Source organism: Syngnathus scovelli, chromosome 20, assembly GCF_024217435.2.
Source record: "Syngnathus scovelli strain Florida chromosome 20, RoL_Ssco_1.2, whole genome shotgun sequence".
In the NCBI taxonomy this organism is placed as follows: Eukaryota; Metazoa; Chordata; class Actinopteri; order Syngnathiformes; family Syngnathidae; genus Syngnathus; species Syngnathus scovelli.
Window position 1 is genome coordinate 5,356,536 of NC_090866.1, and position 23,789 is coordinate 5,380,324.

A 23,789-nucleotide genomic window follows, 5' to 3' on the forward strand; every position below is an offset into this window, starting at 1 on the left:
GGGTCAAGGTCACGTCTTCTTGATTATGGTTTTTCCTTTTTTTGATCGTCAAAGTAAGGCTGAACAATTAAGTCAATTCAAACGGATATTGCAATTTGTACAACGCAATTTCAAATCGGAAAGGCTAACCTCTAGCTAAGACCAAATCTATTTATTGCTTGTGTTTGGTAAAAACAATTGCATGGACAGAAGATCTTGAAAAAAATAATCGCACTTTAAATTGCAATCGTTATATTGACGGGGGTGAGGGGATGCAATTAGATTATTTTTCAAATTTTTTTTTAAAAGAAGGGTTAGACTTTTAAATTGAGGTTTCAAGACGCTGCTGTTCATAGTCCGGCTTCACCGCAAACTCCAGCGAGAGACAAAAAGATGGGCAGAAGCGTTGTGGGAAATCAGACATTGAAAAGAAATCATCTCTGTGGCGCTTCCTTCAAATCAATTTTTCATTTCCCATCTCCCGCTTGTGCTGGAATTATAAATCCTACTGCATGTGGGCAAGTACGAGCCAGTCGAGGTTAATGCAAACGCAGCGCTGGCGTGAACAAAATGGCTGTGGCGCGCCTTGACTTAACCGCAACATGCCTTTTGATTTGTCTGTACGGCGCTCGATCCCGCTGACCATACCGAGAATCCCCAGTCCACGCCCACTACTAATCTCTCGATCGTCCTCGACGAGCTTCCATAGTAGAAGCCATACATTGCGCATTAATAATGACTGTGGGGCACAGCTCCTCACAGAATCCCCAATCCAACCCTTAATGCTGAGTGTCAAGCAGGGAGGAATCGGGTTCCATTTTATAGTCTTTTGGTATGACTCGGCCGGGGATCGAACACACGACCTTCCAGTCTCAGGGCGGACACTCATATGACAAGGCCACTGAGTCGTCAAAATCCAAGTCGTCAAAATCCAGATTCGCAGATCTATCGAAAAGATCCACACCAACCATCGTTGCTGACTGATAGGCATGCCGCGCCGCTAATGCATATATAATCGCGACGACCATTACGAAATTTCCAATTACACACGCCACACTCTCCCTCGGAGGGCGCGCTGTGCACTTTAATTTGATTCTGCTTAATTACTGTAAAAATTAGTTTAATTGTAGGCCGAGCGCTGGCCTTTCCTCGCTGCGAGGTGTTCCTATAGTCATTTGCACTGAAAACATGGCTGCGTCTGGATAAATTAAGAAAATGGCGTCTATGGAGATAACGTTGTCTGACGACAATTAAGAAGGCTATTAGCGCAGCGGAAAGCTCATCATAGACAACTTTTGCAAAAAATGTCCATCAACAGTAAAGCGGAATATGTTACAGCAGTTCAAATCTGCAATACTGAGTGACTGCATGAATAAAAAGTTTTCAAAAATAATTTTGCACTCCAGATTTGCCGCCCTCTGTCATAGCACATTATTTTTCAGATAACACATAGCTTGGAGGGATTCAAACAACTATGCGGATTATATACTATACATGCCCAAAAGTCGCTATCGTCTTCCTTTTTTCAATTTTCTTTCACGTATCATTCAGATAGACGCGGGGGCTATAGGCTTAACGTTTTTGCAAATACGTATATCCTGCCCTTGCCCATGGCTTGCCAACTGAAATGAGCAAGCGCTCACACAAAGCCAGGGCAAATCTACCCAAAGGGCTGCGCCGGAAGCGACACTAACAAAAACTCGATTCGACCGATACTTTGCAGAGTGATAAAGCTTCACCGGCGCCGACTTCGAGTTGTTCAAAAGCTTCAAGCAAAAGATGATGATGTTCAACAAGCTGAAGTCGGCACGGGTAAAGCTTTATCGCCGCCCTCGTCGGAGCAGTCTTACGGCCATAAAGCTTCTCAAACTGGTGCTGAACAGCAGTCGGGGACAGAAAAACATCTTGCCGGGTGGCAATTTTGCAACGTGGCATCAATATATTTGTTACATCAGGTTTTAGAAGAATTGCTACAATCACTTGAGCGTGTGATTGTCTGATTGTATTTGGCATGACGTTAACGCCACGCTTGTAAAGTCAAGGCGCCGAGGCAAACCCCGGGGGCCCGCAGGAGCAACTTGAACTTGCACCTCACAATATTTGCCGAACGAGATTAGAGGCATTTAATTAGACAGAAAGCCGCCCTAATAAAGCTATTAAATTAGTCACTGGTGCAGGGCGATGGCGGCTGCGTCGAGGAATCCCAGTAATTAACCCCCGCGTTACGGCACAACTTGTCATTTTAGCAGCGAGGCCCGGTGCTACGTGGACGTCGTGACCTTGTCCAAAGTGCTTAAAATCTCATTCCAGGAGCGAAGTGACTCCACTGAAAACAGCAGCACGGAGTTACGAGGTGTCATACGGGAAGGAGCACCTTTGTGGAGCAGAAGGATTTGGAGTTCCATAATTTTGTATCAGACAGCCTCCCGCACCTCCTGCAGCATCCCCGAGGAGTGCAAAGCCGACTTTGATGGGCTTGACTCGTTCCTATTCATCCTGACAATGGTGGGCTGCAAGTCAGACAAAATCAATCAATATGAGAATCTGATGGGGCATCACTACTTGTGTCACTTTGGATGACAAATGTAAACGCTTTGAGAGCCAGCATTTAAATCTATTTTACTTTCTTATGAATAAATCATATTTTTAATGCAATTATTCGAGCGGTCGTGATCTGTTTTAAATAGATGTCTGGATGGCGATTGAGTTATAATAAGCTTATTGTTTTGCTTCCTGAAATCGTTTGGTAGCGTTTTGTCATTGGCTGTTTCAAAGTTACAGTTAAAGGCCGATCGGTGGACACTTGACCCTCGACAGGCCTCAGTGAAAACGTTTTGAACATTGCGCCTTTGTTCCCGGGAATTGGATTTTAATCTTTGACCCACGCAGGCAGGGCAAAGCGGCAGACAAAAATTTGACTCAAAACGAAAGTCGAAAGATGAATAACATCTCCGGGCCGATTCAAATTTTTTATTTCAAAGTCAGGTTTTATTTGATGTATTTTTTTTCACTTCGATATTATTTGACCTCATGTAGCAGCGATTAAGTTCTATGTAAATATTCTTTTTTTTTTTAGGATGACAGCTGACAAGTTGCATATGAACACATCACGCATCACACGCATGCACTTAAAAGCCATAAAAGCTTTGCCTTTTTCCCATTTCTTAAAAAATGACAGCAACTTGACAATTGGCCCTGCTGTTTAATCTCGAAGGGCGTCTGCATTCAAAGCGCTGCACTCGCAAGCGACGTCGCAGCGAGGATGGTGCAGACATGAGACACCAGAGTCTTCAAGATTCAACATGAAGGTGCTGAGCGGGCGCTTGATGCCACGCGTTTGCTCTTTGACACCGCAGCCGGGTGGCTTCGGCTGTTGGAAAGTGACTGCGGCTCCCGCGGGAACGCTGCCGCCGACGATACCTGAACGATCAGAGGCTAGCAAAGTTGTCTTTGGCGCGCGTCCTGCTTGCTGTTTGTTAAACGAGCCATATTAAAGAATTTTTATGAGCGACTATAGCGAGACTGCATTTGAACACGCACAAAGTGTTTCGCTAGGAGAGCATTACAAGGTACACGGCGGTGATTAAGACGTGGCGAGCGCACCTCATTAAGGTTGCCTCCATGCCATCCAACCTGCAACCCTCATAGCAATCATCCCTTCTCGTGACCCGCTTGGTGACCCATCGCTTCGCCCGTCGCATGGCTGCCTCCTCATTAGCTGCCAACTGGCCAAATCTATCCGTAACACTTCTTTTCCTGCTCCACAGAACTGTAAAAGTCGCATTTTTCTCCTGCTTAAAACTGCTCATGGTTACTGCTTGTTTGTTTCAAATTTGCAAGCTTCAATCCCTCGGAAAGGCCTGGAGAGAGCGCACGTCTATGCTGCCTACCCACGCCGTAAGAAAAACCTCGTTTGGTACAGAGGTGAAAAAAAAAACGTCTGTCGAAAGATCTCTTGGGCTGATAGTGTCTAAATTGGCTGGTCCTGAACTCGCAGGAGGAGGACGGCCTGAGGTACTGTGAAATATACGGGTAGCAAATGCTCGTTAAGGCGGCGGGGTGGAGGAGGCAATCAGCACTACATATGTCTCATGTGAATATTTACGGTGAAAAAAACAGCTTGCATACTGTCGTAAATAATTACATACAAATGCAGCAGAAGTGCGTTCATTACATGTCCCTCACTCTCATATATATTTATGATTGATAGATCTAGCTAGTTCTACACCAACTGTTCCTTTCCCCTGACTGCATGTATTTTTTTGTTTGTTCTAAAAGACTAAACAGAGATGCAAGCAGCGGCAAAACAGATGGCGTCCTCAAACAGTTAACCTATTGGTGACCTGCGTTGGCTCAAGGTTTTCTGCCACGCCGCATACTAAATGACGCCTACTAGCTGGCTGTGATAACGTCGCCTCCGTTCAGTAATGAGCTCTTTTCTCTGCTGTAATTGTTCAAATTGATCCAAAATGCGTCTGGATGTTTGTTATTGGTAAAAAGGGCAATCGAGTCAACAGCAGTTCCATCACTCTGTCAGCCTTGGGGAGGCGCACTTTGACCTCACTTTGTCATCGGCAATGCCTAGTTGCCATTTCTGACTCTCAAGAGGTTAAATAGGCTCGTCCTTTTATTGAATCTGGCCCTTGATCGGGCTCGTAACGACTTTAGGGAGCTCGTTAACGTGAGGAGTTAGGAAGCGACTGACGGGAGACAAGGTGGTGAATGGAAAAATGTCGCTGCACCAATCATCAATCATGTACACCGAGTGACTTTCCAACTGGTCAATCTAGTCACCTTTTATTTTGCTGTGTCTCCTCATAAAAAAAGCTTCGGTCTGCGTAAAAAACAAAACAAAAACGTCTGTCCGCTGATGGAGTTTTCTTTTTATTTTTTAATTTGCTGAAGTCCAATTGTGTCATGTGCAATGTTTACAAAGGCTGCCGGGGGCGAGGCCGGCCCGGCATTTCATGTCATACGAGATTTGCGGGAATAGCGATTTGCGATGAATGTGCAACTTGTGTACAGCGCTACACTTAGCACACAAGTGGCGGAGGAGGTCCCTTCTGATAATGTCACCAGTCGAGCTAAACCGTCCTGACAGGCTAACACGTTCACGCCGACACGTCGCGGCATATTTAATTTCTGCCTCCTCGCAATTTTTTTCCTCCCGTCCTCGGCAGCTTTTGTCACACGTGTGCAGGAAATTTAGGAGGAAGCCGGAGACATAATTTCCTTTTCTTTGTATGGCAGTCAACACTGCTGTAATTATAGCTGTGCGGTGTCGAGCCTTGTCGCTAGCGTGAAGAGAAAGTGCTTGTCAAGTGCAGTATGCATGCAAATTTAGGGCCTCACTTTTGCACAATACTCGGCAGGGTAATATAGCGGAGTGAAGCTATGGTGCAAAAAGTGGACCGGACTTTAATTATACTCCAAGATCTTCCCTGTCAGGCCTAGATCCAAGCGGCCCGCTCTCTGGGGACCCCTTGCAACTCAGTGCAGAGGTCCACAGCTGGGCCAAGTCGTCGGCGAGCCTCTCTTAGGTCGACCCAGCTGCGGTTCTTCCCACACACCGCCGACCTCTCCAGAGATATGACGATAAACAAACGACCATCAGGAAGCGGCATATGGCTCGCGTCTACTGGGACGTACAATACAGAAACACAAGGCCCCCGCTGGAGCAGCGTGTCACTCTACAACTCTGAGAGTCTTTTTAGGAGATGCAACTAATTCCCGAGTTTGTGAATGTCGTTCAGCGAGTGCAAGCGTCACCTTGAAGGAACGACACAAGTCGGGAAAGACGAAAAGATAAAATGAAACGACGTCCTGCCAAACAAAACACTCGGTATTAGAGGAGAATATTAAACAGTGATAAACAACATTCAAAATTTCAGAGGCAGTAAATTAAATGCACTTATCGCATTCTAATTTTTTATGAGAATGAGTCCAATGTGAGACCAGGTAGAATTATCGCAATCACTTTTACGCTGTCACCTTGACTCCATTTTTGGATGTTTAAAATGGTAGCTGGTTCCTCTCTCGAGCTGCCATCTGTTCTTGCATCGATCAATGAGTCTGAATGCGTTTACTTGACTCTGAGTGCCAGAGACCCCCGCCCGCTGCCATCAGAGCGAACAAAGAGAATGCTTTATGCAACGGGCGAGGTGCAGAGGAGGACAGCGTACCGACAACAAACAAAACCAGGCAACGTCGTGTCCGCGCTCTCTTCACGTTCAAAGAAGCACCGCTGCGTTACTGTACAGAGCCAAGCAAACCGAATTTCATCCGCTGTGAAAAATTTAGCGCCGCTGCGGCGTTATATCACCATCGGGGTTAATATCAAAGCTCCTCTGATGATTCTCTTTCTAGCTCTGACTCCCTATGACGCAACCTCGCACGTTCTGTACCATACTCCGCGGGCGCCTCGCGGGCGCGGAGGAAAGATGGCACAAGTTTCTGCGAGGATCCCTCCCCTCAGCCCCTCTTGTTATAAAAACAAGGTCTCTTTATCTGACTTTTGAGGCCATCGGTGTCAAAGTCATTTTTGTGCTGAGCCACATTGCAGTTTTGGTTGGAGTGCTGTCACTTGTATGAAATAGTCAACGCTTGCTAGAAAATGACTGCAGCTCCTTCAATTATTTGGCAGGCTACCTGGCCAGTTTTTGTTCCATTTTGGAGGGACGCTCAGTCCTGGTGTGGTATATTTTCTCCACTATAACTGTCTCCGCTGTGTTCCAAGGTTTATTGATATGCCTGGAAATTGTTTTGTACCCTTGTCCTGACTGATCCATTTGAACAAGGCCCCAGCTCTTACTGACTCACACACATTCATATTCCAGCAGTCAGTTAGTTGCCTGCTTTGCATAAACCAATAATGTAATGGAGAGAAAGCGCTTCCCTGATGAACAGCCTCATGAATAATTGAAAATAATACCTCATCGCAAACTTTTTACTCACTCCAATTACGCGTCTCGAAATAAAAGGACACACAAAATCATTGTAGCGTCCAAATTTAACCAAGTTGAATTAAATGAATGAAAGCAAAATCCGCCTGTTTTTATCCATCTTGAGCCGTGATTGGTTGTGACCTGGCAACTGCGTGTGGCAAAATGGCCGCCCTCATGAGATGGAATTTTGCTTTTTAAAATTCATATTCCACAAACCCAATATTAATCAGAATGTCGTTTTTGACAAGTAGGGGCGCCTACAACATATTATTGTACAAAAAAAATAAAATAAAAAATTGGGTTCTCCTTTAATCTTCGATCTTGCAAATGAGTGCCATTTCTCCATCCACATCTTTGCATAGCATCATTCATTTGTGGCCAAGCGCCTTTGTGAGCGTGCTGCGGGACGGTCTGCCGGGACCTAATGGAGGTCATTTCACAGAAGGGGACAGTACATCAGCCGGACATTAATCGGCTGGCTCACCTTCACCATTGTCCCCTGTGGGATGCGCCGGAAAGGATCGGAGGACGGGGGGTGGAAAAAGGCGGAGGGGAAAATCAGACGGTGAGCGATTAGGTTAATGAAAGAAGAGAAGGGAGCGAGGGGATGGGAGGAAGGTGGCGCCTAAAGGCAAATAAGTTTAGAGGAGAGACGTGGGATGGAGGCACTGATTGGCAGAGGAGAAATAAGAGTCCAGGAACGCTGTCACAATGTCTGAGAGGATGACTTAAAACCTTCCACTTTAACCAGCCTGCCTGCTTCCTGATGCTTCTATCAAGCGCGGGAAGGTCAATGAAAGCCAGGCGCTATGGCACAAAAAGTCCATTTTACAGCTGTCTGGCTTTAGCGACTGTGATTTAAATGAAAAGCTCCTTTAAAGTGTCTTTTAAAAAGCGTCACAGAAATCTTGGACCTTGGCGCAAGGAGTTGGTGGCGACGCAGCGAAAAAGTAGGACAAAAGGTGTTCATTGTGATTCACGCTAAGAACGATTGCACGTGTGAGCAAAGAACATTTAATAGAGCAAAAGCAACCATTTATAGATTTTTATCAAAACTAGAGGCGCAAACATTAATCGACAACTAAAAGGCTATCAACTGATTTGATCACCGTGAGAAACGATTAATCGTTTGCTTGATTTTTAATTTTCCAAAACCTCGGAATTTCTGCACATAACGAGAGCTGACATTCTGTATGTTTTAAGCTGACGGTTGACGCACGAGTTGGCTGAATATGATTTGATAAATTGAGCTACTGATGCGTCATTTCACACATGGTGGCCGCCCTTCTTGACAATATGCTAGGCTGGGCTGAGAAAGGACACGTCAGATGCTTTTAATCGTTTTTGTTGGCATGCCAACCTGCTGGCGTGTGTGTTCTGCTGGAGATATTCATCGCCGCGGTGAGGCGTGGATGCGGTAGCGGGGCTCACGTCACGCCTGCCGACATTGTTTTTGGCTGTGAAAAAGTGCTGCATCTCCATGCACTTTCAATTAGTTTTGGCGCCTGTGTCAGGTTTTTTTCCCGGAGCAATAAAACTTTTCAGCAGTCAAGGCTACGCTGCACAGTTTACCCTTCTGACACTAAACAATGTTGTGTTAGGTAATAGCAGAGGGAAATTTCTCACAGGTGATTTAAACTAACTGCAAAAAACTAGGACATCATCCACTAAAAATGGTATCTATAAATTATCTTTGGGAACCGGGTAAGAGAAAAAAATATATATACTGAAAATATATTACCGTGTTGGTCCGAATATAAAACGATGTTTTTGCATTGAAATAAGAAAAAAGTGGGGGTCGTCTTATATTCGGGGTCTAGACATTATACCGATTTTCACTTGTGCGTAGCGCTAAGTTAAAGGTTGCTGGTATCGACTGAGTATGTTGCTGTGATCGTGTGCGTCTTTGACACAAAGTGAGTATATACATTTCATTGTTACTACTGTCCACTGTTGTGCCGTTTGTCCGATCGCGGTTTGCTTCGTGTGCGCGCCATTTGATTGACAGCCAGGCGCACTCCTTTAAGTTTGCCTCGCATCGTACGAACAGCGTACACGCATAACTTCAGCCGTTACGCAGCGGCACGGCGACTAACGGTCGCCAGCAAATATATTTTGTTGTCTCGATGACTTATGTTTGGTGTGTTGCCGAGAGTATTTCATTTATGGTTATTTAGTATAGCGGAACCGTTACACGCAGTTGGTTATGTAATGTGTGCCGTCTACTATTGTTGTGTGACGTCAGAAGTTGAGCATTGACTTACGTGCTGCATTTCTGTCTGTTGCAGAACCACACACATACACACACACACACACACACACACACACACACACACACACACACACACACACACACACACACACACACACACACACACACACACACACACACACGCACACACACACACACACACACACACACACACTACACACCCTTCAAATGCTTCATACAATAATCACACACACAAGAATCACATTCACCCAAGTACACTACACACACCTGCTCTCACTTCCTTACGACCAAACGTGTGGCTATACCCTTTTGCAGTTTACCTGTATGCCCCTATGAGCCACAGTGCCTGTTACTTTTTTGCCAATAATTCAGTAAAGCAATTAAAACTGAACCACGTCTTCCCTCCTGTGTTTTGACGGACACCCGAGGGCGAAAAGAGCGTAACCATCCGAACCAACCCCCTATACAGTCCTCAGGCTCCCCAACAATAGCGGTAGCAGTTTGCATTATTTTATTATTTTTCCTCATTCAGATTTGTTTCAAGACTACAGTTACAGTTAGACTTCACTTTGATGGTTAATGCAGTTATTGCAATTTTGTTGTTTTATCACAGTAGATTGGTTTATTTATATTTCAAAAACCAGAAGCCATTCATTTATAAATGTGATTGCACTTTAGTTTACATATTTAAATGTTCAGATATTAAGATGTGATAGACAGTTTTTGCATGATTTGAATGAGGCAAAATAACATGCTTTTTCTCTCAAATATATTGTTATAATCATTTGTTTCAGATGTAATCATTTTCTGTATAAAAACTTAATTTGGTGTTCAAAAAGTCTTTTTTCAAACTTATAATCAGGGTCGTCTTATATTCGGGCCAATACGGTACAGTCATTAAGTAAACCGGACTGTTAGCATGCCAAATGGATAAACCCAATTTTCATAAACACCCCACCGTTTTTAAAAACCAAAACTAACAAATGGAGCTGATTTTTTTTAGCCGTCTATGTTTTGCCACGTTGCATGAAGTCTATTTAATCTATACGGGCATCCCTGGTGCCACAAATTACAATTTCCATGCGGGTGGATTCAATAAAAATGAAATAATGATGATGTTTAGGGGAGCGCTGTTTTATTGAAGTGCGATATTTTTTTTTCTACGTGAGGCCAATCATTTGGCGAGTTAGCGTAGATGTCTTTCAATGAGAGTTCAGCCTGCAGAAGTGAGGGAGATTATTGATCGGAACGGCAAACAAAACTGGCCAATGTTACCTTTCCTGCTCAACAGTGAATCTAAAAAAATATTATTAAAAAAAATAAAAATGATTTTACAGGACTTTAAAAGAGTTTAAAAAAGAGAGTAAAATACATGTCTTACTCTTAAAGTTCAGAATTCGTGTTTCTGAACTGTGTCCCACTACGTATTTTTGAAAAAGGTCAATATTTTGTGCTCTAATACTCGTGGCCTGGATTGTGCTTTTTGTTGACCTGTGCTGTCAACACAATAGAGCAATTTCTGGTGCTGCAGGTGTCCAATTATTCATCGAATCTGCTTGGTAGGTGCGCTGACCTCCCCCACGGTATGGATTGCAAAGATAACGAAAAAAAATCCTTTTGATCATTTCTTTACCGGTGTCACTCACATCGTGATTGGCTTGTCCACATCAGACATGCTGTTGATGTGAATTGAACACGGCTGATATGAAGTGGCCTTCTCGTCGCAGCTTCGAGCGCCACCTCCACGCACTTTATTTTCCATTTTCTAACAACTGCTGAGACATTAGCCGTTTCCTTGACAACGTGGTTTTTGAATGCTATGATGTGTCTGCCATCCTTTAGGTGGGAGGGGTCAGGTCAGGCCAGGATGGCAACGTGATGCGAATTTATAAGTGGCCATTGTAAAGTATAGAGTGGCAATTTTACATGAAAAAAATGAACATCTACAGCAAAACCACTTATTTCGAGCCTTGGATGACAATGATTTTACCTCTGTGTTTACACATGAAAGGTTTGAGCCTGAAGATATTTATTTTTGAAATATGAGACTATGGTGTGCACATACGGAGGACTCTTAACATAATAATGGCTGCCCGAGGGTCTGAAATAATTGATTTTACCCATGCAAGCGACAAGAACACCAGACTCCTTTAAGAAAAAAAAAGTCCATCTTGTGCCAATTACTCGCATCGACCGGACGGCACACAATGATGAGAGAAAGATGCTTCTTTGGGGACTTTGAAGCCAGGCGAGTCTACTTTGGTATGAATGAAGGAGACGGGAGAGCTAGCGGAGGGTCAACAAACATACAGACGCCCCCCTCCCCGCTGAGAGGAACCACGCTGGGAGAGCTGCTCCCCCCGCCCCCTGACAACACCGCATTGTTTGACGAGGAAGAGACAGGAGCTTATCATTATTGCCCTTGAAGACCTAGTTGCAAGGATCAATCTTTTACGTGGCGGGCCGTGTTCATATTTCACCCGGATGACAATAAAAGGTAATTAGCGTCAGGCCATACCCATTGGTCTCGCTTGTCTTCTAAATGATAGAATCTATTCCGTCTGGCGTTGGAAGCTGCAATGTTATTTTAAGAGCAAAGGAGAAGCCGACCTCCAAAAGTGAACAGAGAAGTGCGTGAGCATCGATCCGCCCAGCTGTATCCGAGATGCTAGTATGAAAAAAAATTACATTGGGAGGAGAAAGTATTGAGTGTGAGGTAAGGGTTACAATAAAAAAAAAAAAAAAGTAAATAATAAAAAATAAATTTCCACATCGCCTTTGAGCAAATTACCTTGACATTATTTAAGTTTTGATTTTCATTTCTCCCTTCAGGGATTTACTTTCTTTCTCTTGATTTCTCATTATAAGTCATCAGCAATAGAAGATGGATAGGCTACACTAAAAACACCAGTTTCCGATCAAAAAGCGGAGAAAGCAGGGCCGTGACTAACAAATATTTTTTGTGCTTTTGTGAGCTCTCAAACGATAAATTAATATGCAGGGAACGCTAATCAATCAATATCAGTTCATCGCCCCTCAAAAAATTTAAATTGGACCTGCAGTGTAAATCTAGTCTCATCCGACCCGGCATACGAGCTGTTGGATGCCTCAAGATAGAGGGCACTGTAGCCACCCCCGACCCTCTCACTGGGCGTGATGACACGTGACCTTTGGATCTTGTCATCATCGCCCAGGCCTTTTCGTGTAGAAAAAAAAAAATCCCTTGCATCGACACGTACGACCTTTTTCATCATCCCCCTCATCTCGCCGTCCACGATGAGCCCGGAATGACAATTAGAGAGTGTAAGGGCGACCCAAAATGAGTGGAAATCAATAGAGCTGTTGAGCATCGTAATTATTTTTGCTAGCACGTTTTTAGGGTGATCAAATTGATGTACATGAATTCAATATGCATTTTTTTATTTACTGTGTTTACATCGTTAAATGAAGTTAACAGATCAAAGTGTAATGAAAGTAGTTTGTACTTACCAGAAATGTGATTGGTCTATTTATCCTGCACACACACTGGCACATATCAAAATATTCTCTCAGAATTTCTCCAAAGTTTGATTCCAATCTGCGTGTGATTCAATTTGTGATTTTTTTTTTTACGCTTCATATTGTGTTTGTTGAGAGCAAAATGAAAATTAGAAGACATACAGCAGGTTGTTTTACTTTCAATACGCGTCCCCATCAGCAGGAGAAGAGAACATTATTGTCATAGTAAACAAATCACTTTATCTGAATTAGCTCTGCGAACAATGATCGAGCTGCGGGTGGGGGGGAAAAGAAAAAACAATTCAGAGGTGACGAACGTGCCGCGGATGCACAATGGATCCCATTGTCTTCATTCAGGAGCTTTGCAAATTAATTTCCAGCACACTTTTGTGACGGGACCATTTCATTAGAAGAAATGACAAAGGTGAGTGTGTACTGTGATGACCTGAGGTCGAAAGGGAATGACATCAGATTATTTTCTTTTCGGTACAAACAACTTCCAAAGTACAACGTGCCTGAAATGATCTGGTGGAAAAAAGCCCTCAAGGGTGAAACGATTGTCCTCATGCAAGAGGTCGGCAAATCTCAAGAGACTTAGTGAGCGACAAATTGTCAAAATTCAGGCCTCGAAGCCAGTAAGACTTAGCATCAAGAAATTTAGTCGGCATATCAATGAGGACTATCCTTCATTAGTTTATTTCATCTTACGCGGGTGTAGCAGACCTAATCAAGTGGCATTACGACATAAATACCTAATTTAAAAGTGTTTGACACTTAAAGGCGTTTCATAACTTATGTTCTTGCCTTGAGATGAAAAATTTTAAAAGTGATGACTAAATCAAACAGTATGAAGCTGAAATAATAAAACAAAACAAGTGCATTAATTGTCTCCATTATTGTGTGCTTTCATCGGGAAAAAACATCCCCTGATTAATTATTTCCGCGGCCCTCAACATATTTTTTATGCCTCTGTAATTTTATATAGCCTTCAAAAAGTAACCTGGCATTAACTCAACTTTATAGGACACCGTCGAACAATATAATCAGCGCTGTGGAATCAGACAGAAATTAGCCGTGATTTACAAAGTGCAGATTGATGGCCTGCAGCAGCACTGAGGCACAAAGTGCAGAGAAGAGTCCAGTCGGGCTCTCGTGAGCATGCGAAGCCTCCCAGTGGCCACAACTCAAGCGGCTCTTTCTTGTCCTTATCACATGACGCACGTGTCTCAGCTGGGCGCCAGCGGGCTCAGGACCTGCGATGGGGACCGCTCGCGATGCGTGGCGGCACCCGCTTACGAGCGCCTGCTTCCGGAGGGCGCGCGCATAAATTATGTCGGCGCAGCTCAGATGGCGCTGGAGATTCATTGGCACTGCAACCGTCAGAGGGCATGTGTCAAAACCGTGACAGGACATATAAAAGATGCTCGGGTTTGATTTACACTGTCACAGAGGTATGGATTGACAATTATTGCGGTTATTCTGACATGACAATTAAAAGTAAAAAAGGGGATTTTTTTTTTTTTAAAGTTGCCTCTACAAAAGAATTACTCCAAACCAGTAGGTGGCAATGTCATTTGTAATTAAGTTAGCTAATCTGGCCATTATACCCAATTCTCATGTGGAAAATTCTCTCAAAGGAGTTGATTAAAAACCAAGCTAAGGAATTCCAAAACCCCCAAATGGTTGCTACTTCCTGTTAAGTTTCACAACAAAGCCCAGGCTAATCTTACCTCCACCCCACCATACAACAATGTTGACCAAAGGATTTTGCATTTTCCCTGGTGATGTCATTCAATCACATTAGCCAAACAGTCCCATTAACCGCAGCCTGCAGGTGTTGATATCTCCCAGACAGGCCCTATTTATTTCATTCCATTGATCAAGCATCGAGCGGCGCTAATGCAACATGTCACGTTTTGGCTGAATGACTTTGACAAAGCTGGCAGAACTGAAGTGATGCCGTTTGACGGACGCCGACAAGCCCCCCACTATCCGCCGCCACCGCCCCTCATTGCAGAAGCATTAGCAGCCCATTAGCATTCTGTGACATTTCCCCATCCATCCGGAGGGGGGGAAAAAAAGCACCGGTGGCCCCCTGTAAACACAGCGCTGCGGCAAAGCGAAAAGAGAATAAGAGCGTAATGTAAAATGGCATTGTTCAGCTGGTCAGACACCAGGTGTGCATTCTAATGCAGAGCCTGAGGTCAAGCTCGCCACGGCTGAAACAGAGGACGAGGGGCTTTGGAGAAGGGGACGATAAGAGGGCGGACAAATGGGGCCGGGAGCCGGGTGATTCAGAGCGCTGGGGACTTTTAAAAGGCCACAAGCTACTAAAGGTTATCAGACGCGGCAACAATCTGAATTTTTTATGGGGGTGGGTTGGGATGGTGGTGAGTGGGGGAACCTTATTATCCACACATAAAGGAGGTGGGTCACGCGTGATAAAACGAGCACGTACAAAAGGCCACACTAGCAAAGTTTACGGGAGCACTGTGAAATCTTTTTAAGCGGCAACAATGTTTGCATTTTGCACGCAGCGCCTTTTTTCTCTCCACTTTGATAAATGCGCTCCACTTTACTTGCAGCTATTGCTATATAATGGAACAAATGCAGTAATGTGGCATTTACACGAACAAAAGATCAACACAAGAGGATTACATCCTTTGTGAAGGGCAAAATGTATGTATTAATTCCCAGCATGCACCCCGCGGACAGAAAAATAGGACCGCCGAGCATTCTTTACTTACTGTATTTGTGAACCTCAATCGTTACTCAAGTTAATTTTTTTGCAACTACACTATTTTACAAACCGGATTCGGTTGAAGTTGGGAAATTGTGTAAAATGTAAATAAAGTCAAAGTCAAAGTCTGCTTTATTGTCAATTTCTTCACATGCCAAGACACACAAAGAGATCGAAATTACGTTCCCACTATCCCACGGTGACAAGACATAGTACACAATATACAAACAAGTAAACAACACAAAAAATAAAAACAAGAAGGCACAAACAATGAATAAATAAGAGTGATGAATAAATAATAAATAAACAAATAACATAATAAATAAGTGGAGCAAAAATGGAGCAAGTGTGGATACAGCAGACAGTCAGAATATAGCGCAAAAGTACAGGACACTACGCAGAAGGGGGGAGAGAGTTCAGGATCCTAACAGCCTGGAGTATGAAGCTGTTGGAGAGTCTGGTGGTGCGGGAGCGCAGGCTCCTGTACCTCTTCCCAGAGGGCAGAAGATCAAACAAAGAGTGAGCGGGGTGACTCACAATCGTGGTCGCCTTGCGGGTGAGATGGGAGGTGTAAATGTCCTTCAATGATTTAAAAATCCTTTTCAACCTGTATTCAATTGAATACACTACAAAGACAACATATTTAATGCTCAAACTCATAAACTTTATTTTATTTTTCAAATAATAATTAACATAGAATTTCATGGCTGCAACACGTGCAGTAGAAGTTGGGAAAGGGCATGTTTACCACTTCGTTACATCACCTTTCCTTTTAATAACACTCAATAAATGTTTTGGAAGAGAGGAGACTAATTCTCTTAGCTTCTCATGTGGAATTCTTTCCCATTCTTGCTTGATGAACCACTTCAGTTGTTCAACAGTCTTCCCTGTTGTATTTAACGCTTCATAATGTGCCACACATTTTCAATGGGGTCAGGTCTGGACTGCAAGCGGGCCAGGGGAGAACCTGGACTCTTTTACTTCGAAGCCACGCTGTTATAACACGTGCAGAATGTGGCTTGGCATTATCTTGCTGAAATAAGCAGCGGCGTCCATGAAAAAGATGTCGCTTGGATGGCAGCATATGTTGCTCCAATATCTGTATGTACTTTTCAGCATTTATGTTGCCTTCACAGAAATGTAAGTCACCCATGCCATGGGAACTAATGCACCCCCATACCATTACAGATGCTGGCTTTTGAACTTTGCGTTGATAACAGTCCGGATGGTCCGCTTCCTCTTTGGTCCGGAGGACACGACGTCCAGTGTTTCCAAAAACAATTTGAAAAGTGGACTCATCAGACCACAAAACACTTTTCCATTGTGCATCAGTCCATTTTACATGAGCTCGGGCCCAGAGAACCCGGCGGCATTTCTGGATGTTGTTCATAAAGGGCTTTTGCTTTGCATGGTAGAGTTTTAACCCGCACTTACTGATGTAGTGACGAACTGTATTTACTGACAGTGGTTTTCTGAAGTTTTCCTGACCCCATTTGGTGCTATCCTTTACACACTCCTGTCGGTTTTTAAGGCAGTGCTGCTTGAGGGATCGAAGGTCACGGTCATTCAGTCTTGGTTTCCGGCCATGGCGCTTACGTGCAGTGATTTCACCAGATTCTCTGAACCTTTTGATGATATCATGGACCGTAGATGTTGAAATCCCTAAATTCCTTGCAATTTTGCTCTGAGAAATGCTGTTCTTAAACTGTTCAACTATTTTCTCATGCAGTTGTGGACAAAGTGATGAACCTTGCCCCATCCTTGCTTGTGAATGACTGAGCATGTTTGGGGAGGCTCCTTTTATACCCAATCATGGTTCCCACCTCTTCCCAATTAGCCTGACCACATGTGGGATGTTCCAAATAGGTGTTTGATGAGCTTTTCTCAGCTTTCTCAGTATTTTTTGCCACCTTTCCCAACTTCTACTGGACGTGTTGCAGCCATGAAATTCTAAGTTAATTATTTGGCAAAAAACAATTAAGTTTATCAATTTGAACACTAAATATGTTGTCTTTGTAGTGTATTCAATTGAACATGGGTTGAGAAGGATTTTCAAATCATTGTATTTTATTTTTATTTACATTTTACACAATTTCCCAACTTCAACCAAATCCGGTTTGTACAATGATACTAGTTGGAGAGGTCAATAGTTCTGGGACTCTGCGTAAAGGGTTGAGAACCATTGGATAAATTCTAGAGTAGGTTTGTGGATGGTGAGGAGATATTCAATTTTGGCTCGCAATATTAACACTGTAAATTTGAATTAATGTGCAACAGCAGCTTTGTACGAACGTGAGCACATTAAGTGACGTGAGTGACTGGAAACCGGCACCAGCGCACACTCCAAGTCGCCTCAAGAGTTGCTTGAGGCTAACTGGATCAATGTTGACAAATGCAGCATCTCACAAAACAATAACTAGCATGAGTTGTTTCCTCAGGGCCAGGGGACTGGAATAAAAATTGAAGCGCTACACATTCCTCAACGACAAAAAAAGGTAACAACGCACCTTGTGGAAGTTCTGGTAGGAAGTGGCCTCGGGAATGAAGACACCTTGGGGTTGAGAAAAGGGCCCATTAGGTCTGCAGCAAGGTCCCAGAAATTTTCATTTGTGCTTGTCATATTTTTAATAAATATTTTGTTTTCTGTTGGCCACGGTAAGCCAAAGCCATGGCAGTGAACCATAGGAGGTGAGTTATTCAAGGTAGGCCGCCGCTGGGTTGTTGATGCAAATGTAGAATAAATTCTCAATATTTGATATTTATGTATAAGCATGAGCAGTTATGATATAATGCATGCGTAATTAGTGAGCATGAGAAGTGAGCGTAAACAAGCACTCGTTCAAGCGTGTGAGAAACGCAATTGGCGCCCCCCCGAGAGCCAGATGCTGCTACGATTGATATCACCTTCGTGTCTACTGCAAGATTCGATCATCACGCTGGGATGGGGCTCGTTAATATTTACGAGGGCGGCGGAAGCGGTGCGAGTAAACCGGGTTCGGGTTGAGGTTATGACAGACGTCATCATCCATCATCACCAATGAGTACCACCTCGTTCCTTCTCCACAACCCATGCTAAAATAATCCAGCACCCGCAGTGCAAAAAATAAATAAATAAATAAAAAGACTCATCTTAGCATAATGTTAAAATACTTGCTGACTGGTTGAGTCGGACTTAAAGGGGGAGTTTGCCGCACTAACTGTTAGCAAGCTTTGAAGGTAGCCTCAGTTCGCTATTTCCTCCCCCACTTGAGTTTTTGACCCAAAAAACGGCCCTCAGTCGCAAACATGGCAATTGATAATAAAATGTGATTGTGAAAGTGCGTAGCCATGGTAAAAGGTCACAGGGAACGAAGTCAACTGAATCTTCTCACCTTCCTTGGGCCCCTTTTTGTTTTCTGTTTTGACCAATTGGTTGCAATGCACCTTTGTCAGCTGCGCCTTCTTGCTCTTAATTGTTTTTCCCACAGGTGCAGTTCCTATAATTCAAATTGGAAGAAGACACACTGGAAATCTTTTTTTTTCACTTATCATTTCATTTTTGTACTATATGTACTATATTATATGGTATTTTTATAAAATGTAACAGTGTCAAGTGTTTTTTTTTTTTTTTTTTTTGAAAACCCATGAAAATGTAATCTGTGTTTTGCTTATCATTGTGAAAGGACAAACAACTTTTCCAGCTCCAACAAATGCATCCCACATAGCATATCAAACATTTGATTTCTTTATTTTCTTTCATTAGTTGCAGGTATGGCACTAAAAAGGGTGATGAGTTCAAAGGAACGCGGTGGAAAATAAGCCCTATCGTATAAATACTGAGCAAAAAACAGAAAAGAATGATAATTGGATATTACAGTGTGTCGGCACTGAAACAAGATGAATAAGAAGCACAACTGAGACACACCAAATTTATTTGATATATTCCGCATGGCCAAGAGCATCCTTGCGTTGAAGACTTTTCTGCAAAAAAAAAAAAAAAAAAAAACAACCACCAAGAAAAAAATAAATAAATCACAGTGATGGCTAATTCTGTCGAATGCAACACTCGAGCGTGGGTGATAATTGTTGGATACCAGATGCAATTATAGCACACGAGTGGATAGTTACACTGAGAGGCTGGGCGGGAAAAAAAAGTAGCATAATCAATGGCACAGCTTGGCTCAGCCCTTTTTGAGGTTGATTAGGAAACGAGGGAAATGTTGGCACTGTTCCCTTTTCGAGTCCCTCGCTCAGAATGAAATGCTAAGAATCGGGCTAATATCTCTTTTTTCCTCCTCAAAGCGGATTAGGCTATTCAATATAAAGATTTGACCCATTTATGACGTTTAATGGCGTTTCAAGCTTCACGGACTTTTCGTCTAATTAGCATTTGTATTATTTAAATATACTTACTTAGATTTACTACTACTTTTTATCGACACCATCTCCTCTCTAAAAACAGTCAGGTCAAAAATAACCAAATCTGGGTTAAAAAGGGACTGCCCCAACTTTTTTATTTATTTAAACCAAACCAAACCCTTTTTTCAGCCAATATTGGGTTATTTTTGACGCAACTGTTTTTAGAGTGTACTGCAAGTGGAGGAATGTCGTCAAACTTTGATGACTTTTAGGCCTCGCCATCAATCAAGTCCCCTGGAAAGTTAGAAAGAACAAAAATAGCCCTTGGCAAATTTCACCAATCGACCGGAAATTCGATGGACGTCTGTCAAGACAGGATGCGCAAAAAAGTCCAGGACCACATTGGAAGGGAAGTAGCCATCTTGGCCCAATTCCAGAGCTCATATTTTAACAATGTCGCTCTCGGAAGCAGGAATGATGCTAAATTCAGACATTTTTGAAGTGCGGCCCTTTCTAGGGGAAGCTTTAATTTGACTTTTGGCTTTAGTTTGCCTCCAAAACTTGATATCATAATGATAGCATAAGCACCAAGTAGCTCTCCTAACAAAATTATGATTATTAATTCATCAAAGCCAAAACTCTGAGAGAATGTTAAATGGCACGGCGTCCTTATTCGTTCCCTTCACCGTCAATAGCCCTAATATTTAATTAACTCGTCCAAATTATCTCGCGCTGAGGAAACGAGCAAAGCGTGCCGAACGAAGCGCCTTCGCGAGGAAAGCACTATTCCTGTCTGCAGGAGCGCATCCCTCCGCCCACCAACCAGATGGCAACCGTGCAACACAAAATCAATTTTCTGCAGGGCAACAAGAAGAAAAAAAAGAAAAAAAAGCAATTTCCACTTTATATCGCGACCGGTGCACGCACCTGACCCCAAGAGCTCATCGACAACGTTCAGCGTTGGTGTGGATTCTAAAGATGCATTATGAAGCGTCTTGTTTTTTGTTTTTGTTTTGCTGTCATCCGGTCGTTGTTTTGTAAGCCGAGCAGCACGTAGTGGATGAAATGCCGCGGGCTCAGGCAAAACACTGTACCGCTCTCCCTGGTTGAGGAGGAAAAAAAAAAAAGTGAGCATTTGACATAAATGGCAAAACCCAAGTGATGTTGAAACTACCACTTGAGTCGATGAGCATTTCACAAACATGGACTTGTATTCCAACAACAAGCTTTTGGCAGTACGTCTAAAAGATTTCAAATTATGAACATGAATACCATCACTGTGACTAAATAACAACAGAAGGATGCCCATCACTCTGCTCTGTTTTGCTCAGGATATTTATCATCATATCAGGTTCTTGCTGTGCTATGACTCAGCAAATTCGAGCTTCTGCTGCGTTACATTTGCTCAACACACATACAATCGGCCACCTCGAATGCCATTCAGTGAGAATTTACTGGACACAATTTGGAGTTGCAGATCGCCATGACAAACCTGGAAAAAAAAAGATGGCGTCAGGAAACGAAGTACAGGCAGGGGTCTTCGGCTTACAATGATCCGGCACACTTTTTGAGGTTACAAAAGGGGCACAAATGTGACCTAGTTACCTTTATACTTACTATTTTTTTAATTGTTGGACATTTGGCACCTAAAAGTGTTTTTAATAAAAATATTAAGCATGGGTAACTACCACATGTTGGTGAAAAATTTAAGATAGGGAGCCGCCATTGTCAACCGAGGACCCGCGATGCCAAATAAAACTTGCTTAGGCCTAGGCTGAATGAACAATTTTCTAAACTTAAAAAAAACTTGTGGCATGAACTCCTAATAAATGCAGGTTTGTGCGGAGAAATATTTAAAAAAAAAAAAAAAAATGTTGTGCTTCCCTGATCCCAACATAAAACACTGTTCATAAACCTCTACCTTAGAGATTCTTTAACATTTACAAGTTATACAACGTACAGGATCGGCATCATTTGTTACGCTTCCATCCGCTTGGAAATGCAAGAGACACGAAAGAGAAGGGGGGGAAAAAAACAAGACAAGTCCTCAAAGCATTTGTCATAAACAACGATGAACAGAAAATTTGTCATTTTCTTTGTTGTTTTTTTTTTTTTTTTTTACAATACATTTCTTAAACACCCCCCCGCTGGTTAAGGTTATGGTCTCAGGTAGATCGTCCACAGTCAAATTTTCACAGTTTCTGTAAAAGCGGAGAAACATTCTCGCTTGAGTAATAAAATATCATGACTATTATCAACATTATTATCATTATTATTCAGATTTTTTTCGTGTTCTGGTAGCCTTGTCGTAGAAATGGCGGCGGAGAGGAGCAGTTCGCTCAAAGTCCCTCTGATTTTGGATTATTTATTTTTTTAAAAAAGGCTACCTCAGTTGGGTAGTCAATCCAAGCAAGGACTGTCTTTATCCATCGAAAAAATATCCAGCGCCTGCATTTTCTTGTTTAGTTCCCAAGCCTGCGGTCTATCAAATGGTTCTTAGCCTACAAGACCTGATACCCCATCAGCACTTGTGTGGGGATGGGAGAAGGGGAGAGAGGGAGGGGGGGGGGGGCAAAAAAGAGACGCGTGTAGAAAATAGCCCATCAGACGAAGAGTGGACATGTGTGTTCGATGTTGCGCGACAGCCGGGCTCGAGATTCCGCGTTGTAATCTTGAAGGCACTTTGTTTCATGGCAGAAAGAAAAGTGGCTTCTTCTTTGTCTCCGGCGGACCAACTTGACTCTGTCAGGCCTCGCTCATCGGACCGTCGTCCCGTAATCAATCATGTCCTGGACTTGTCGACCTTTTGCTTTTTTTTTTGTCTTCACCCGCCGCCCTGTAGTCTAGCTGTCTATTTGCCGATTTTCCTTTTTGTTCTGCCATTGTACCATCGGTTGGCCACTTGGACATATGGGCACAGTGTAAAAAGTACATAGGCAGCCATGGGGGGGAATCTTAAAGTAGACAGAACAAAATGTTGCCAGAGGTCTTGATTTTCTTCAGAAGAGCACCAAGCAGCTAAAAGAACGAAAAGGAGGCCGGTGGGGAAAGAAAAAAAAAAATCAAGCGATTGGCATCTGGTGCGAGGAAAATGAAGATAAAGATACACAGAGAAAGGTCTGATTCAATTTCCCCCCTTCAAAATGTCAGCAGCATTTATATTCTGCCACCTTGCAAAGATATATATATATATATATATATATTTTTTTTTTCCGTATAACTTCATAAAATTGTTTTTGTGCTTTACAAACCGCCCCTCCTTCGATGCACCGCCAAAGTTTACCCTTTGTGCTCGTCAAGAGAGTCCCGCACCGAGGAGCGCTGCACTGTCAATTTTTTTTTGTTTTAAAAAAATTAGCACATCTCTATTATTACTTTTCTTCCGATTTTTTTTCTTAATTCACAGTTTGATGTCTTCATTTCTGTCCCTATGCGATCCACCTGGTTGGATGGGGAGGGGGGGACCATCGCCGCTTTCGTGATGCGTGAATCTTTGGTGACGGGATGCCGAGGGTACAGCTCACAGACGGCGGGTCAGAAGGTCGACTTCTGAGACGACGGCCAGAGGGGTCACCTCTGGGCTCCCAAGAGGGTCATCGCCACGGTGACGCACAGCAGCCATATATGCAGGGATGTAGACTGAGCAACGGCACTGAGGTCTGTAAGGGGAAAAACATTTCTGTCATGGTTTATCAACAGATGAATTTGGAACTTTACATGTTCCAAGAAAATCCAAGAAGCCGTTTTTTTGGGTTGACAACCTGCAAGCAAAAGCAGAAGTGATGCCGTTGGTTTGATTGAATCTTGCTTCCTTCTGCTCCGAGGAGCTTTCTCTCCAGAAACATCTCAACCCCTCACATGGCCCTTGAATGGACTTTTGCATTTGGCGCACAGGTGGCATTGATCTTGCGACGATCCCCTTCAGGCAAGATGAACCCCCCGCCCCGTCAGGTCGCCCCTACCTATTCTCCATTAACAGCATCAGCCGCAAGTCACGTTCTGTCAGAGCGCATTAGCCATTCCGCTAACGTTCTTCTCCTTTACCTCACGTCGAGTC

At 43.2% G+C, this 23,789-nt stretch overlaps 1 protein-coding gene across 5 annotated transcripts in view; it reads right to left on the reverse strand.

Moving 5' to 3' along the window:
- Positions 1-19,095: 19,095 nt before the first annotated feature.
- The window catches only part of LOC125989892 (MAM domain-containing glycosylphosphatidylinositol anchor protein 2), an 83,355-nt gene continuing 78,661 nt past the window's right edge, over positions 19,096-23,789 (reverse strand). For 4 of the 5 annotated variants that reach the window (XM_068649133.1, XM_068649134.1, XM_068649135.1 and 1 more), the window contains one exon: positions 19,096-23,391. In XM_068649133.1, the coding sequence (XP_068505234.1) occupies positions 23,303-23,391 (89 nt within the window). In that variant the 3' untranslated portion in view covers positions 19,096-23,302. The remainder of the gene's footprint in view (positions 23,392-23,789) is intronic. The other variant, XR_011085921.1, reaches the window with a different exon arrangement.